Here is a 17,970-nt window from a genome sequence, read left to right on the forward strand (position 1 = left end):
TCACAAGCAGCAGCTGGGACGGTGGTGATGACGGTGATGACAACAATGACTCACAGACCATAACACCTCATGGTGTTAGCCAATCATTGTATCCTCTACTGAGAAAACAGCCATTGGAAGAAGGGACAGAGCAGGCTTTCTGCCTGGGCCAGCGTGGCCTACAGAGATGCTCCAAAACAACTGGTGATTAGCACCACTGGGTCCCCCGATTTGAGAATGAGGGAGCAGCGATGACTGAGGAAAAGCTGAGTGCGCTCAGCATGGCAGGGGCAGGAAAGCAGACAGGCCCAGCACTGCCTGGATTCCTAACAGCTTGTTCAAGCGAGGCCATAATTTGCTTCTCTGTTTGCAATCAGAGGAGTCCAACCAACATACTTTGACAGTGGAGCTCACAGGCCTGGAAAGAAAATGACTCAATGTCACAGGGTCACCCTGTGGCACTGCTCAGAGTAGGGCCCAGGCCTCTGAACTTAGATTCATGCCTTCTGCTTTTCCAGTGGTCCACTTCCTCGTCCAAGGCTAGAATCCCCCACCGAGCTAGAACTCGGGTCAACTGGCTCCAGACTCCCACTCAGAAGGCAGAGTAGACACACCCCCTTCAACAAAACCATGTATTTTTTTTCTTCCTTGAGACAGGGTGTCTGTCACCCAGGCTGGAGTGCAGTGGCACAATCTCAGCTCACTGCAACCTCTGCCTCCCGGGTTCAAGCAATTCTTTCACCTCAGCCTCCCCAGTAGCTGGGACTACAGGTCTGTGCCACCACGCTCGGCTACTTTTTGTATTTAAACCAAACCATGTTCTAAAAGAAAAATAAACTCTACTGACTTGAACCCCAAATACGCTCAAATGTTAGTTGTAAACTTAAGCATACCTTGCAGAATTGTCAAAGAAACACTCAGTGTACCTATTTAAATCAGAATTTGACATATATTTCCTGAAGTTCTAAAATACAATGAAGCGAAACACAAAAACAATCAAACCTGAACTGATCCTCATTCTCTCCTAAATCCTTATTTCCTTGTCTCGTTATGCCTAGGGAGCAATCTCTGTTGGATTCACTTCAGGAAGGTATCAGAAGACAAGAGCAGGGCCATTTCCTTTTCCCTTTCTCCCGCTTCATGCAAATGAAAACTGATGGCAGAAGGTTTCAGAAAGAGAAGCCCAAAGCATTCTGAGGCACACAGTGAGTTTTCATTTTGGGAAGATGAGTGTGCCCAAGGCCTTGGGCAGCTGAAGTCAATGGTGTTTATCTTCGTGCAATTCTGAACTTTAACACAATAAATAAAGTCTATGAAAAGCACCGTAGGAATTAAACATTGTATGGTTCAAATTTCTTCGCTTCAGGCTCACTGTATAAATATAGGCAGTTTGCTGTTGTTGTTTTCACTGGAGCTGACACAATTCCACTGAAATGTGGAGAAAATCATTCTAAAGTTCTAAAATCATTCTAAGTTGCCGAAGTTTAAAAAAAAGTTATGTTTTGAAAACATATGAAATTATATACTATACCAAGATTTTGATGTAATTCACTTTCTTCAAACTTTCCTGCAACCGTTGACTCTGCAAATGACAAAAAATAGCACGTGTAATCAAACGGACACGGATATGCAGAAGTGGTTTTCACCAGGGGCTGTGGAGGTCTGTGAACATGGATATCAGGCAAAGTCACCTGTGACTTGGTGGTTTCTAAGTTCAGCCACCCATTTTTGTATTTCAACATCTGTAAATATTCACCAATCTTTCATTTAAAAGTTACATTAGTAATTCAAGAAAAGCAGTTTCTAATAAGACACAGAAATCTGTAGTATTTGCAATGTAAGTCTGTCTTTCATTCAAAAGCTACTGAGTATAATTAAACACGTGCAAGGCACAGTACCGAACACTGGGGGAGACCAATGACAAATGAGAGGACACAGCGCACTCAAGAGCTGGTGATAAGAGCACGATGCTGCCACTTACCACCTGCAGGACTACGGGTAAGTCACTTCATCTGCCAGTCACCAGCTATTTAAGCTGTCTGTGCTTCAGTTCCCTCAATCATAAAATGGGGAGGACAGTATGTATCTCGCTAAGCTGTGAGGATTAAATGAGTTGATATGCAATACAGCAAGTGCTTAGGAAGGCGGTCTAGAATGTAGTGTCACTAGACTAATGTCTCAATCCCAGGTCCCTCATCACTAATCGTATCTAACTCATGGGATTGGAGTACATTCATTAAACAGACACTCACTGAGTACTGGACAGTAGAAAGCCCCTCAAGAAATTCCTTTTTTCTTCAAGAAAATTACTTCTGAATACACTGTCATGAGTGGAACTTACATTCTAGTGAAGCTGCAGGATCAAATGAGATGATGCATGAAAGTACTTCGTGGTGCCTGACACTGAGGTGTCAATAACTACTGAAGAAGAGAAACAAGAGAAGGAAGAGGAGGATGAGGAGGCGAATGCTGATTTGCGCTCTCAGGAAATGTACGCTCCACTGGGGACTCTAAGGCATGGCTATATACAGATGACCATGTCTGCTAAATGTCCATGCAGTTTAACACATGCATTTAGCCCGTGAGTCGGCAGCAGGACAGCATTCAATTCCTCAGAAGCATACGGTTCTGCCTGCAGGAAGATGCCAGAGCTGTGCTGACCTCAAGGGTTTGGTAGTTAATGGCATCATTCTGCACTCATAGCCAAGGGGAATTGAAAAAATCTCCGAGTGCCTAAACCGTCTCTAAATTAAGTTATTAAGGCTTCTCTTTCCTAAGAACCACATCTCAAGAAGTGAGCTAACAGCACAGTGAGACACTTTTCAAAAAATGCACCGCTTCTGTAAACATAATGAGCATCCATCTTTTTTCTTTTCTTTTTTTGAGACAGGGTCCTACTCTGTCGCCTAGGCTGGAATGCAGTAGTGCTATTTGGGCTCACTGCAACCTTGACCTCCTGGGCTCAAGTGATCTTCCCACCTCAGCCTCCTGAGTAGCTGGGATCACAGTTTTGCGCCAATACATCTGGCTAATTTTTGTATTTTTTGTAGAGACAAGATTTCGCCATGTTGCCCAGGCTGGTCTTGAACTCTGGGGCTTCAGTGATCCACCTGCCCGGGCCTCCCAAAGTGCTAGGATTAGAGGCATGAGCCACCGCACCCGGCCCACAGCATAAATCTTAAAACTACTGAACTATCCTAACATATGTGAACAAAGGGACTACTGCTAGAGCACTATGAAAATACTTGTTTTTCGTGTGTGTGTGTGTGTGTGTGTGTGTGTGTGTGTGTGTTTTAGATGGAGTCACCCAGCCTGAAGTGCAGTGGCACGACCTTGGCTAACTGCAACCTTCACCTCCTAAGTTCGAGCAATTCTCCCTGCCTCAGCCTCCTGAGTAGCTGGGACTACAGGTGCCTGCCACCATGCCTGGCTAATTTTTGTATATTTAGTAGAGACGGGGGGTCTCACCATGTTGGCCAGGCCAGTCTCAAACTCCTGACCTCAGGTGATCCGCCCACCTCAGCCTCCCAAAGTGCTGGGATTACAGGTGTGAGCCACCGCACCCGGCCACCTATTTTTCTTAAATATAGAAATGATACTTGAGGAAGTGCCAACTCCCCAAGAATATATTTAAAACAAAGATTTCAACTCACGTGCATAATTTACTATATGAACAGACACTACAGAAAGAGCTCTCCTGTATTCATTCCTCAAGCCATCCTGGCAATCCTGTGTCATACATATATTTCACAGGTAAGAAAACGGTGACGCACTTCTGAGCTTAGGTAGGGCTCAGCTCTAACCCTGAGTAAATATGACCTTGGTTTTTTTTTTTCTTTTTCTTTTTTTTGAGATGGAGTCTCGCTCTCTCACCCAGGCTGGAGTGCAGCAGCGCGATCTCGGCTCACTGCAAGCTCCACCTCCCGGGTTCACGCCATTCTCCTGCCTCAGCCTCCCAAGCAGCTGGGACTACAGGTGCCCGCCACCACACTCGGCTAATTTTTTGTATTTTTAGTAGAGACGGGGTTTCACCATGTTAGCCAGGATGGTCTCGATCTCCTGACCTCGTGATCCGCCCGCTTCAGCCTCCCAAAGTGCTGGGATTACAGGCGTGAGCCACCGCGCCTGGCCTGTTTTTTTGCTTTCTAAATGCTACAATCTGAATATTTATGTCCCCACAAAATTCCTTTGTTGAAACCTAATCCCAAATGAGTTGAGGCCTTTGGGAGGTGATTAGGGCATGAGGATGGAACCCTCATGAACAGGATTAGTGACCTTCTGAAAGAGGCTCAAGGGACTGTGTTCACCCCTTCTGCCATGTGAGGCCACATGCAAGGTACTATCTATGAGGAACGGGCCCTCACCAGACACGGAATCTCCTGGCACCTTGATCTGAGACTTCTCACGTCCAGAACTGTAAGCAACAAATGTCTGTTGTTTATAAGTTACCCAGTCTAAGGTATTTTGTTATAGAAGATTGGTCTAAAACACTGAAATATAGCATAATTATGTATTTTTCACAATTAGAACACATTTAAAATGGAGAGAGAATTAGAATTGTCCCCAAGAGCCCTGCAATTTGGGAACCCAAGCCAGCTGGTTTTCAAAATATCCATGCCCTCCACAATCACCCTGTAACCTTCCCATTCCTTCGCCATAGTCAGTCAATTAAGGGGAACATTTGCTCCCCACCCCTCCACCTTTTGCACCCTTCTCCACTCCTCAGAAGTCATCTGTGACTTCTTTTCTGATCCCATGCTGACAATGGTGTTCCTTTTCATCTGATTTCATCGGCACACAAATGCTGGGACAGACAACCCAGCACTTTCTCCCAGAACTCTGAACAAGAAAGATTTACATGCAGGGCAGTTAGTCACTCGCTCACAAGACAGTCAATCCAGACAACAACATTCTGGACGGAAGGTACAGAAATGAGACGTTTTTCTATCTCTGCTGTGGCCAAAGAGTCTTTCATTTAAATGTCAGGCTTCTACTCACCAGTTGACAGGCATGCTTGATCCTCTCCACAATCCCATCAAGTCCCAAGTATTGTAAAGACAACCACAGAGGCAGGGCACGGAGTTTGTCTGCGGGCTTATTTGATGTAAGACCAGCAACTAAAGTCTAAAAAAGCCAAAAGAGGTTTATTAATCAAAACCATTGCAATCTCATAATAGAACTAACCACCTACCATTTGCTACCACTTAGTATGGGCTAGATGCCATACTAGTCACTTGGCTTACATTTTCCATTTGATCTTTCAACAACTCTTAAGAGCTAAGTATTCCAGGTAACTTCACTCAGAGACCTCGGTTTGTCCAAGGGTTCACAGCTCAGGAGTGGCAATGCCAGGAAAAGCCAGTAGAAAACCCAGATGGGTCACATCCCAGAACCTAGGAGACTCCCCACTTCGAAAGTAGCTCTGAGCATCCTCAAACACCTGGCCATTATTAGCTGAGCAAGACAGCAGACAGTGTTTTAGCAGAAATCACTTAAACCTTATTTTGCATGCTGACCTATATTATCAAGAACCAAACTATTTTTTTTTTTTTCTTTTTTGTGACAGGATTTTGTTTTCACTCTGTCGCCCAGGCTGGAGTGCAGTGGTGTGATCATAGCTCACTGCAGCCTTGATCTCCAGGGCTCAATCAGCTCCCCCGCATTAGCCTCCTGAGTAGCTGGGACTACAGGCTCACACCACCATGCCTAGCTAATTCTTTAGTATTTTTCTATAGAGATGGGGTTTCGCCGTGTTGCCCAGGCTGGTCTCAAATTCCTGGGCTCAAACCATCTGCCTGCCTCAGCCTCCCAAAGTGCTGGGATTACAGGCATGAGCCACCACGCCTGGCCCACAACTACAATTAAAAAAAAAAAAAAATGTGGTCGGGTGCAGTGGCTCACACCTGTAATCCCAGCACTTTGGGAGGCTGAGGCAGGCAGATCACTTGAGATCGAGAGTTCAAGACCAGCCTGACCAACATGGTAAAATCCTCTCTCTACTAAAAATACAAAATAAGCCAGATGTGGTGGCACATGCCTGTAATCCCAGCTACTTGGGAGGCTGAGGCAAGAGAATCATTTGAACCCAGGAGGTGGAGGTTGCAGTGAGCCAAGATCATCTCACCATTACATTCCAGCCTGGGTGACAGAGGGAGACTCCGTATCAAAAAAAAAAAAAAAAAAAAAAAAAAAGTTGCAACTTATTGGACAATGTGGATCAGGAGGCTTAAAATTCTCCCACTCAGTCATTCCACATCTGGGAACCTATTCTAAGGAAATAATTAGAAATACAGAAAGACGTTCACTGCTTCACTATTTCAGTAACAAAATCTGAAAACATCCTGCGAGTTCATAAATGGAGAATAATTAAATTGTGACAGAATATTAGGCAATCATAAAATGTCACTAAAAAAATTCTCACAAGTTTCTCTTTTAAAAAATGAAATAGAAGTGAAATTATGGGTATTTTTCACTTTTTCCTTTATTTTTCTGTATTTTGCCCCCAAAGCCAGTAATGTGTATTAGCCACACCCACTCCCTCCCCAGGGAGGGGAAACTGACCAAGGCAGGGTCATCGTGTTTATACAGTGTCACTGCAGGAACAGCTGGCAAACCCAGCCACGGGCCAGGAGTCATCGTCATGCTGTCGCATTTGGTTGCAGCCTACCAAAACAAGAACAACTCTTCATTAGATTATCAGAATACACAAACCCAACACCCTCCTCCGTTCATAAAAACTGTGAAGAGCTATGAGGGACTGAGTGATTTTAAATTCCTTCTTAAAAACACCAATATTCAGTAAATCAACAACATACCAGCACTGATGAGGAGACATAACCCAGAGCCAATGTTGCCAGATTCACACTGGAAGAAAAAACACCAGCCTAAGAACTAATTAATGTTGCTTATTCACTATGTACTTAAAAAAATAAAGGTTGTGCTGTTGCAAGTTGACACTTAAATATCTTTTTAATGTGTTATTAGCTTTTATAACAGCAACAGAAGATGTGCTTCACACAAATGAAGGAAAATCCTGAAAATGCACTTTAATAAAAATGTGTCTCAGGAACTAACCCTGCTCATTTAGTATAATGGGAGTATTATTCTCTTTCATGGATCTCACTTTCCAGTTATCATTCTTTACTTAGGGACCAAAAAGAAACCTCCCTGTATGATGTGGTGGATATGGGCTACTCTGGCTGCCCACATCGGTTCCCCCTGCTTCTCTTAATGGCCCTCCAACAGCCTTCTGGGGCGCCACCCCCATTTCCTCCAGCAGAACATGAGCTTTGTGGGGAGGAGACACCACTATCTGCTCCAGAGGAGGGCGAAGAACCTGAACTATCAGAGGATTACTTCTCGCTGGCCACAGTGGCTGGTTCAATATGAGACTTGTTAGGACTTCCAGCTGACCACGAAGCTGGAAAGAAGGCTGGAGTTTCTGCAGCTACTTTGCACTGTAACAGGAAGATCTGTCCAGAGAGAGAGGAAACCAAGCCCAGTGCCTGTAACTGGGGGAGCAGAGGTGGGAGTAAGACACTGAATTCTAGTTGGTGTCGTGCCTGAGGCAGTCCTGGCACTGCTCTTCGTAGTTATGTGAGCCAATAAGATCTCTTTCGGCTTAAGCCAATTTGGGTTATTTTGTGATCTGTGACCCAAAGAGCCCTTCGTGATAAATGTCACCAAAATGAAAGCCTGGATGTCCAGTCCTCATGAGGACTCTGCAGGCCTGAATGGAGCCACCAGCCTGACCGCCAGCTTACCCCTCCACATGAAGCCATATGCCATACTGCTCACAGAGTTCTTTCAATCTCCCAATCTTGTCTGTGTGTCCTACTGCTGCAGTTCCTAGGATAAAACAAATCAGGGCATTAAAAGGAACAAATGTTTTCTAAGGCTTTACACCTTAAGCACTTTTATACACACTATTGCCCTAGGAGGGAAGTGACTTATTATATCCCTATTTTATTGATATTTTCTTTGTGGAAGGACTTAAAATCAGTGTTTGCAAGTTGATTTATTACAAGCTTTGAAGAGCATGTAAACTCTATTACATGTATCTGTGTTATTAAAATCTTTTATATACTTATTTTCTATCCACTTGATCTGCTGACTCATGAGAAATATATTCAAATCTCCCACCAAGACTGTGGTTTGTCAATATATACTTGTGTTCCATCAGACTTTTCCTTTAGCTTTCCTTTATATATTTTAAGGTTATGTTCACAAGCACTCATAACTGTTATTTCTTTTTTTTTTTTGAGACGGAGTCTCACTGTCGCCCAGGCTGGAGTGGCATGATCTCAGCTCTGCAGCCTCCACCTCCCAGGTTCAAGCGATTCTCTTGCCTCAGCCTCCCAAGTAGCTGGGATTACAGGCACCCGCCACCACGCCCGGCTTATTTTTTTGTATTTTTGGTAGAGATGGGGTTTCACTATGTTGGCCAGGCTGGTCTCCAACTCCTGACCTCGTGATCCGCCTGCCTCGGCCTCCCAAAGTGCTGGGATTATAGGCATGAGCCACCGTGCCCAGCAGGTATAACTGTTATTTCTTTTAGGAGATTACATCTTTCATCAATATGAAGTCTGTTTTATCCCACACTAATATTGCTATGGTACTTTCATTTTGTCAGCATTTGTCCAACATGAACTTTTCCACCTTTTTATTTTATTGTCACTTCCTGGATTATTTTGATTTAGATATGCCCTTTATAAAAATCATATAGGTGGCCTCATGCCTACAATCCAAGCACTTTGGGGGCCAAGGCAGGTGGATCACGAGGTCAGGAGATCGAGACCATCCTGGCTAAAAAATACAAAAACAAAATTAGCCGGGCGTGGTGGTGGGCGTGAACCCGGGAGGCGGAGCTTGCTGTGAGCCGAGATCGTGCCACTGCACTCCAGTCTGGGCGACAGAGTGAGATTCCATCTCAAAAAACAAACACACAAAAAAAACCATACAGATGAATTTGTTTTTTTTCTACCCAGGTTCTTTGTAATACAGAACATGCATTCTGAAGCCAGCTTAAGCATATTAAGCACTTTCAGCCACTCCCTTGGTAATTGATTACACTATAGATTTTGCTGGGGAGATCCCTTTTCAGAGAGAGCTTAGGTAAAACGTGGAGTCAGGCATTCCCCCAACCATCTTAAATTTCCAGTTAGCAGCAAGCCAACTAATAAGATCTCAAACCCTCACCAACGCCCTCAGCAAACACAGCTAAAGAAAGTGGTTCTTTTGTAAGGTCTATGCCAGGAAAATGGCTGAAAACTTTTTCCCCTCACACCTAAATCTACCTCAAATTAAAAAAAAAAAAAAAAAAAAATCTTAACAGACACATTTAGTTTAGCTGAAACAAGATCAAACGTCAATGCATGGGCTGTGCCCCAGGCTCTTCCGGCAAAATAAAAGCGTACTGCTGTGTGCTAGTGCCTGGGTCGCATTCAGATTCTCTTTTTATATTTCTTGGCAACGTCTGGTGACCAACCCTTGAGATGTGTCTTCTGGCACCTGCAACACAGTCACACTGGCAAGTCACATGCAAACTGCAGCCCCTCAGTTTATCACGTGATTTATTATGGGTGAATTTGTGTTTTTAAACAACAATAAGGCAGGAAGTGATGGTTTTCCTGCTGGCAATAAAGTGAATACTTATGTGGTTTTTCTATTTTGTCTTTTTTTTTTTTTTTTTTGAGACAGAGTCTTGCCCTGTTGCCCAGGCTGGAGTGCAGTGGTGCGATCTCGGCTCACTGCAAGCTCCACCTCCTGGATTCAAGTTATTCTCCTGCCTCAGCCTCCTAAGTAGCTGGGATTACAGGCGCCCACCACCACAACCGGCTAATTTTTATATTTTTAGTAGAGACAGGGTTTCACCATTTTGGCCAGGCTGGTCTCGAACTCCTGACCTCAGGTGATCTTCCTGCCTTGACCTCTCAAAGTGCTGGGATTACAGGCATGAGGCACCATACCCGGCCTAAATAAGCAGTTTTAATGTAGTTTTTTTTTTTTTTTTTTTTTTTGAGACAGTCTCGCTCTGTCGTCCAGGCTAGAGTGCAGTGGTGTAATCTTGATTCACTGCAACCTCTGCCTCCCCAGGTTCAGGCGATTCTCCTGCCTCAGCCTCTTGAGTAGCTGGGACTACAGGTACGCACCACCACAACTGGCTAATTTTTGTATTTTTAGTAGAGACGGGGTTTCACCATACTGGTCAGGCTGGTCTTGAATTCCTGACCTTGTGATCCACCTCCCTCAGCCTCCCAAAGTGCTGGGACTACAGGCATGAGCTGCCAAGCCCGGCCTACTGCAGTATGATTTACATGCAATAAAACTCACTCATGTAAGTATACAGTACAATGAGTTTTGACAAATATATAGAGCATGTAACCACCAATATAATCAAGATTTAGAATACTTCCACCAACCCCCAAATCCCGTCAACCCTACTATAATTACCCTTTCCCCGACTCCTCACTGGCCCTGGAAAATCCTGATCTGCTTCTGTCACTGTAGTTCTTTGCCTTTTTTTTTTTTTTTTTTTTTTTTTTAAAACAGAGTCTCACTCTGTCACCCAGGCTGAAGTGCAGTGGCGCAGTCTCGGCTCATTGCAAGCTCCGCCTCCCGGGTTCACGCCATTCTCCTGCCTCAGCCTCCCGAGTAGCTGGGACTACAGGCAACCGCCACCACACCCGGCTAATTTATTATTATTATTATTATTATTATTATTTTAATAGAGACGGAGTCTCACTCTGTCACCCAGGCTGGAGTGCAGTGGCATGATCTCATCTCACTGCAACCTCTGCCTCCCAAGTTCATGCCATTCTCCTGCCTCAGTCTCCCGAGTAGCTGGGACTACAGGCACTCGCCACCACGCCCAGCTTATTTTTTGTATTTTTAGTGGAGACGGGGTTTCACCGTGTTAGCCAGGATGGTCTCTATCTCCTGACCTTGTAATCCACCCACCTCGGCCTCGCAAAGTGCTGGGATTAGAAGCATCAGCCACCATGCCTGGCCTAGTTTTACCTTTTATAGAATTTCTTATCAGTAGAATCATCCATTATTGTAACTTTCGTAGAATTTCTTATCAGTGGAATCATTCATTATTGTAACTTTTGAGTCTGGCTTTTTGTATATGCTTTTGAAACTCATTCACGGTAATATGTATGTCAGTAGCTCTATTTACTGCTTAGTTGTCCATGAGCTGAACATAGCACAATTTGTTTATCTGTTTATCCATTCACCAGGTGAAGGACATTGGGGTTATTTCAGTTCTGAACATTTGCATACAAGTCTTTTATTTTTTAGAGAAAAGGTCTTGCTTTGTCACCCAGGCTGGAGTGCAGTGACACTATCATAGTTCACTGCAGCTTTGACCTCTTGGGCTCAAGCAATCCACCCACCTCAGCCTCCCAAGCAGCTGGGACTACAGACGCCACGCTGGGCTAATTTTTTTCTGTTTTTCGTAGATATGAGGTCATGCTATGTTGCCCAGGCTGGCCTCAAGGGATCCTCCCACCTTGGCCTTCTAAAGTGCTGGGATTACAGGCAGCATACAAGTCTCTGTGCGGAGATATGTTTTTATTACTCTTTATTATTATATGGCAATTCGATGTTTATTTTTTTTTCCTAGCCAGTATAGTGACTTGAAAATTCTATGTTCAGCTTTTTGAGGAAGTGCCAAGCTTTTCCAGAGTTGCTGTAACAACGCACATCCCCTGCATTTGACGCTGTATTTGCATTTCACTTGCTCCAGGTCCTCCGCATCCTCACCAGCATTTGACCTTTTTTCCTTTGAGACAGTCTCACTGTGTTACCCAGGCTGGAATACAGTAGGGCTATCTAGGCTCACTGCAACCTCCGCCTTCCAGGTTCAAGTGATTCTCCTCCCTCAGCCTCCCAAGTAGCTGGGACTACAGGCAAGCGCCACCACACCCAGCTATTTTTGTATTTTTAGTAGAGACAAAGTTTCACATTGTTAGCCAGGCTGGTCTCCAACTCCCAAACCCAGGTGATCTGCCTGCCTCAGCCTCCCAAGGTGCTGGGATTACAGGCATGAGTCACTGTGCCTGGCCTGACATTGTATTTTAAAGAATTTTTTTTTTTTTTTTTTTTAAAGAAAGGGTCTGATCTGTCACCTAGGCTGGGGTATGGTAGTGCAATCTTGGCTCACTGCAGCCTCTCTCTCCTGGGCTTAAGCCAATATCCCACCGCAGCCTCTCGAGTAGCTGGGACTACAGATGCACACTACCACACCTGGCTACTGTTTAGTATTTTTTGTAGAAATTTCCTAGGGGTTTCGCCATGTTGCCCAGGCTGGTCTCTAACACCTGAGGGCAAGCGATCTTGCTGTCTCAACCTCCCAAAGTGTTGGGATTACAAGCGTGAGCCACCTGTAATTTCTCCATTCTAACAGATATGTAGTAATGGCTCATGGTGATCTTAATTTGCATTTCACTAATGACTAATGATGTTAAACATCTTTTCAAGTGCTATACATTTTCATTTTCTTTGATGAAGTATGTGCTCAAATCTTCTGTTCACTGAAAAAAATTGTATTGTAGGCCAGGCACAGTGGCTCACACCTGTAATCCTGGCACTTTGGGAGGCCAAGGCAGGTGGATCACCTGAGGTCAGGAGTTCAAGACCAGCCTGGCCAACACAGTGAAACCCATCTCCACTAAAAATACAAAAAAAATTAGCTAGGTGTGGTGGCGCATGCCTGTAATCCCAGCTACTTGGGAGGCTAAAGCAGAAGAATCGCTGGAACCCGGGAGGTGGAGGTTGCAGTGAGCCAAGATTGCACCACTGCACTCCAGTCTGGGAAACAGAATGAGACTCCATCTCAAAAAAAAAAAAAAAAAAAAAATTGTATTGCTAGTCTCCTTATTGAGTTGTAACAGTTATTTATATATTTTGGATACAAGTTATTTGTCAAACAAATGTTTTGTAGCTTCTTGGGAAAAGAATGAAAAAGAAATTTTAAAAGATGACAGGCCTGGGACAGTGGTTAGCTAGGTGTGGTGGCTCATGCCTGTAATCCCATCACTTTGGGAGGCCAAGGCAGGTGGATCACCTAAGGTCAGGAGTTTGAGACCAGCCTGGCCAACATGGCGAAATCCCATCTCTACTAAAAATACAAAAATATTTTGTATTTTACAGGCGTGGTGGCGTGTGCCTGTAATCCCAGGTACTCGGGAGGCTGAGGCAGGCGAATCACTTGAACCCGGGAGGTGGAGGTTGCAGTGAGCCAAGGTTGTACCACCGCACCCCAGCCTGGGCAGCAGAGCAAAACTCCATCTCAAAAAAATAAAAAAGACAAAAAAAAAAAAGAGAAGTAAGAAAAAAATGTTTCGCAAATATTTCTCTCAGTCTGTAACTTACCTTTCATCTTACTAGGGGCTTTCAAACAGTGAATGCTTTTAATTTTTGATAAAGTACAATTTATGGTTCACATATTCTATGTCCTAAGAAATGTAACCTAAGATCACAAAGATCTGCTGTATTTTCTTCAAGACATTTTATTGTCTTAGGTCTATACTTAGGTTGATGAACCATTTATAGTTAATATTTATATATACAGAGAATAAGATAAGGGTTAAGATTCAGTTGTTGGCCGGGCGCGGTGGCTCAAGCCTGTAATCCCAGCACTTTGGGAGGCCGAGACGGGCGGATCACGAGGTCAGGAGATCGAGACCATCCTGGCTAACACAATGAAACCCCGTCTCTACTAAAAATACAAAAAAAAATTAGCCGGGCGAGGTGGCGGGCGCCTGTAGTCCCAGCTACTCGGGAGGCTGAGGCAGGAGAATGGCGTAAACCCGGGAGGCGGAGCTTGCAGTGAGCCGAGATAGCGCCACTGCACTCCAGCCTGGGCAACAGAGCGAGACTCCGTCTCAAAAAAAAAAAAAAAAAAAAAAAGATTCAGTTGTTTTCCATATGGCTATTCAAGCTCTAAGACCACTGATGGAAAAAGACTGTCCTTTCTCCCTTGAATTACCTGGGCATCTGTAAAAACCTGAAGTGACCATATATGTCACATGAGTCTATTTCTGAATTCTCTATTTTCTTTGGCCAATCTCACACAGTCTTACTTGTAGCTTTATAGGAAGTCTTGAAGTACGACAAGATAAGTCTTCCAATTTTGTTCTTTCTCAAAATTCTTTGGGCTATTCCTAGATCCCTCGTATTTCTATATAAACTTTAGAATTAGCTCATCAATTTCTATAAGAAATTGCAGCCTGTTGAGATTTTAAGAGGGACTGCATTGAATCTATAGATTAGTTTGGGAAGAACTGACCTAATACTTAGTCTTCCAACCCATGTATATGGCATATCGTTTTTGGGTCTTCTTGAATTTCCCTCAGTAACATTCTTAGTTTTCAACGTATAGATCTTGCATATATTTTGTTAAATTTATCCATAAATTTTTCATGTTTTTTGATCCTACTATAAATGACATTTAAAATTCAATTTCCAATTGTTCTTTGCTAGTATATAAAAATCCAGAAAATGGTTTAGATTTGATAATTAGTTCCAGTAGTTTTTCTTTAGTTTTCTATCTATACAATCATGCCTGCAAACCAAGTTTTACTTCTTCCTTTCTAATCTATATGTCAGTTATTTTTTTTACCTTATTGCACTGTCTTAGATTTCAAGTATGATGCTGAATATGATAAATGGAGCAGAAAGTGGTAGTTGCTCTGCCGCCTATAAGGTAGATATTTAAGTGTCACATTTAATATATTTTCTTGTTTAATTTTTACAACAATCTTACAATGTCAGTACAATTATTTTTATTTATTTATTGAGATGGAGTCTTGCTGTGTTACCCAGGCTGGTATTGAACTTCTGGGCTTAAGCCAACATCTTGCTTGTCTCCTGAGTAGGGGACTATAGGCACGTGCCACCACACCTGGCTTAAATGTGTCATTTAAAAATTCAGGCCAGGCACAGTGGCTCATGCCTGTAATCCCAGCAATTTGGGAGGCTGAGGTAGGTGGATCACCTGAGGTCAGGAGTTCGAGACCAGCCTGGCCAACATAGTGAAACCCTGTCTCTACTAAAAATACAAGAAATTAGCCAGATGTGGTACCACGCACCTGTAATCCCAGCAACTCAGGAGGTTAAGGCAGGAGAAACACTTGAACCTGGGAGGCAGAGATTGCAGTGAGGTGAGATTCTGCCACTGTACTCCAGCCTGGGCAACAGAGTGAGACTGTCTCAAAAAAGTAAAATAAAATTCAGTTTAGAGCAGAGAAAGGAAGTACATGAAGGAGAAGATACAGAAGCATTTACAATCTAAATGAAAAGGTATACACACACATAAAATAACTTCCAAAACAAACCAATGATTAAAGAAAATCTAATGAGCCAACTTCACTCTTACAGTTTTTGCTACAATGTGGATACGGACTATCTTAAACATGCGGCACATACACATTTCTTAAGACTTTATCTTTTATAGGCTGAGGACTTAGTCTTACTTCTGTATATTCAAAATGGTAGATTCAGCATCATGCTACCTACCTGCATTTGCGACAAGCAACAGGGGCAGTCTTCCTCGCTCTATGTCATCTTTAATCATTTTCTCCAGGAAGGCAACATCCTGGAACCAAAACAAACCATTAAAAAATGAGGCGCCCGGTATAAAAGCTATAAAATGAAAAATTATGACTTACAAAAGAAGCAGGTAACTCTCAAAAATAATGTCAAATCAATTCTTACTCTTGACAATTTTTCTGTTTTCTCTCATCATAGATGTGAAAATCAAATAGTTTTCCTTGAAGACTAGAAAAATCAGTTAAACAAGATTAAAGATAACAACTGTACATATGCAGGAACATTTCTTTGGTTTTAAACATTTACATTTAAATGAAATGTTCTCTCAACTCCCCTGTAACAGCCAAGAATGTATCTCTACTATTACTCATTGACGTACCTGAACTAGAAAATAAAACTACCTTGACAAAAGAAATACAAAACTCTAAAATCCATCCCTTCATTTTCCTTTCGGAATCATTAAGCAGAGATTTATCACCTGCATGTCTGAAAATAAGCAGAACTCAATTCCACGATGACAATGAAGAACCTCATTTTCAAAATCTGCCCATTCATAAATCCAGGCAAAAGTGCTAACTCATTAAAAGTACGAGCTTTAGAAGAAATTTCTGGTGCTTAATTGAGCTGCTACGTTTCTACTTAAAGCAGGTGATACAGTAATTACAAGACTCCTTAAAAGCCAGGTGCTCCTGACCTATATACGAACCAACCTACATGGACATTCACATATTAACAGAAGCATGTATTACATAAAGCAAGGATCCAAGCAATACATGAGTAAGCTACTAATTATCTGGAGGCCAGCAAACAGAACTTCATTTGAAAGGCAGTTTCAAAACACAATCCCACATGATTTTACAAACCAGAAGTAAAACTCACCATCTGATGCTGGGATCCAAACATAGTGTTACAGGGTACACGGCACAAGCAGGGGAAGGGCAAGCCGAGCTGCAGGAAGAAACACATGACTTAACAAGAAAGCTCTCTGCACCATTCACTTCAGATTGTGAAAGGCTGTAGCTCTAAGACAAGCCATGATTATTCTAAGAAATCTCTCTCCTTAGGAACTCTTAATATTATAAATCAATGTAAAAGTACATTTAGAAAGCCAAGCCAAAAACAAAAGGTGAATTTCCAAGTGCCTTATAAGAGGATACAATATAAAATTTTCTAAATGAGTCAAGTTACTATCTTTGGTATATTCTAGAATATACCAGAAACACTTTGGCAAACACGGAAACAACTGGGTCGTAAGCATTTTCGTGGGGGTAATTTTGGATTCTTTCTCCAAGCATTACTGGTAAATAACACCAGCTGAAGGCATTCAAAGAACAGTATCTTATTTTTGGGTCCATCCACACCCAAAAAGTAATAAATATGGATTAGCAGATGCACATTTCTCAAGAGAAGTGAAGTCAGTGTTATGCATAGACACAGTGATTGTCAACTTAATTTTATATTCTTAATGTTTAGCTTCCAAGTCCTTGAGGAGTTTACAGTTTTAGGAATTGTAAACAGTTGCAACATATTGTTCTGTATGACTAAGACTTGGTAGCTTTCAGAGACCAAAAATTTAATAAGCACATTTTTCTCCTTAAAGGATTAAAAATTATGAATGTGACACCCAAGTAAAATAAATCATCAAAAAAATACAGGTATTAAAAGTGAAAATGCCTAGCCCCCTACCCTATAAGCCAGCAATCCACCCGTTAACAGTTTAATACATAACCTTTCAGATATTTTCTAGGTATAAAATTATGTCTTTTTCTAGGTACAAAAACATAGCTATAAAGGATACACACACTTTAAAAAACATGAACATAACCATGTTACATATGCTGCTCTGCCAGCTGCAGTTCTCAACAGAACACTCTTTCACACATCTTTTGAAGGTCAGACTGTTGACCCCAAACAGCCTTGTGTCCCCAAGAGCCTGGCTTGCAGTAGACACTTAAGTAATTCCTTTCACGTTTCAGAGGATTATTATTAAACTCCCCATTTTGTACACCCTCAAGAAGAGGACATAATTTCTTGCCACCAGTGATCACAGCTCAGAATCAATTTAAAAATCACTGAGTGTCTCCCAAACATACCCCTGGGACTCCTACAGCTTACAAAAGAGGAACACTCCAACCCTATGGGTTTTGCTTTCAAACGTTCTTGGTAAAGAAGGTTAACAGTGTCTTATCTCGATGTAGTTCCCCCAGTTGGGCTAGAAGCACCATGAACTTTAAATATAGTCATGCTCAGCCAGGTGCGGTGGCTCATGCCTGTAATCCCAGCATTTTGGGAGGCTGAGGTGGGCAGATCACAAGGTCAGGAGATTGAGACCATCCTGGCTAACACAGTAAAATCCTGTCTCTACTAAAAAAATACAAAAAAATTAGCTGGGCGTGGTGGCAGGCGCTTGTAGTCCCAGCTACTTGGGAGGTTGAG

The 17,970-nt window shown here is 42.7% G+C and overlaps 1 protein-coding gene across 7 annotated transcripts in view; it reads right to left on the reverse strand.

Moving 5' to 3' along the window:
• The window catches only part of PDXDC1 (pyridoxal dependent decarboxylase domain containing 1), a 68,110-nt gene that overhangs the window by 22,786 nt on the left and 27,354 nt on the right, over positions 1-17,970 (reverse strand). For all 7 annotated transcript variants that reach the window (XM_065536676.2, XM_005591315.5, XM_005591311.5 and 4 more), the window contains 7 exons: positions 16,414-16,482; positions 15,502-15,580; positions 7,743-7,827; positions 6,795-6,843; positions 6,541-6,642; positions 4,978-5,103; positions 1,511-1,561 (listed from right to left, as the gene is read on the reverse strand). In XM_065536676.2, coding sequence (XP_065392748.1) covers positions 1,511-1,561; positions 4,978-5,103; positions 6,541-6,642; positions 6,795-6,843; positions 7,743-7,827; positions 15,502-15,580; positions 16,414-16,482 — 561 coding nt within the window. The remainder of the gene's footprint in view (positions 1-1,510; positions 1,562-4,977; positions 5,104-6,540; positions 6,643-6,794; positions 6,844-7,742; positions 7,828-15,501; positions 15,581-16,413; positions 16,483-17,970) is intronic.

The sequence above is a fragment of the Macaca fascicularis genome, chromosome 20, assembly GCF_037993035.2.
Source record: "Macaca fascicularis isolate 582-1 chromosome 20, T2T-MFA8v1.1".
In the NCBI taxonomy this organism is placed as follows: Eukaryota; Metazoa; Chordata; class Mammalia; order Primates; family Cercopithecidae; genus Macaca; species Macaca fascicularis.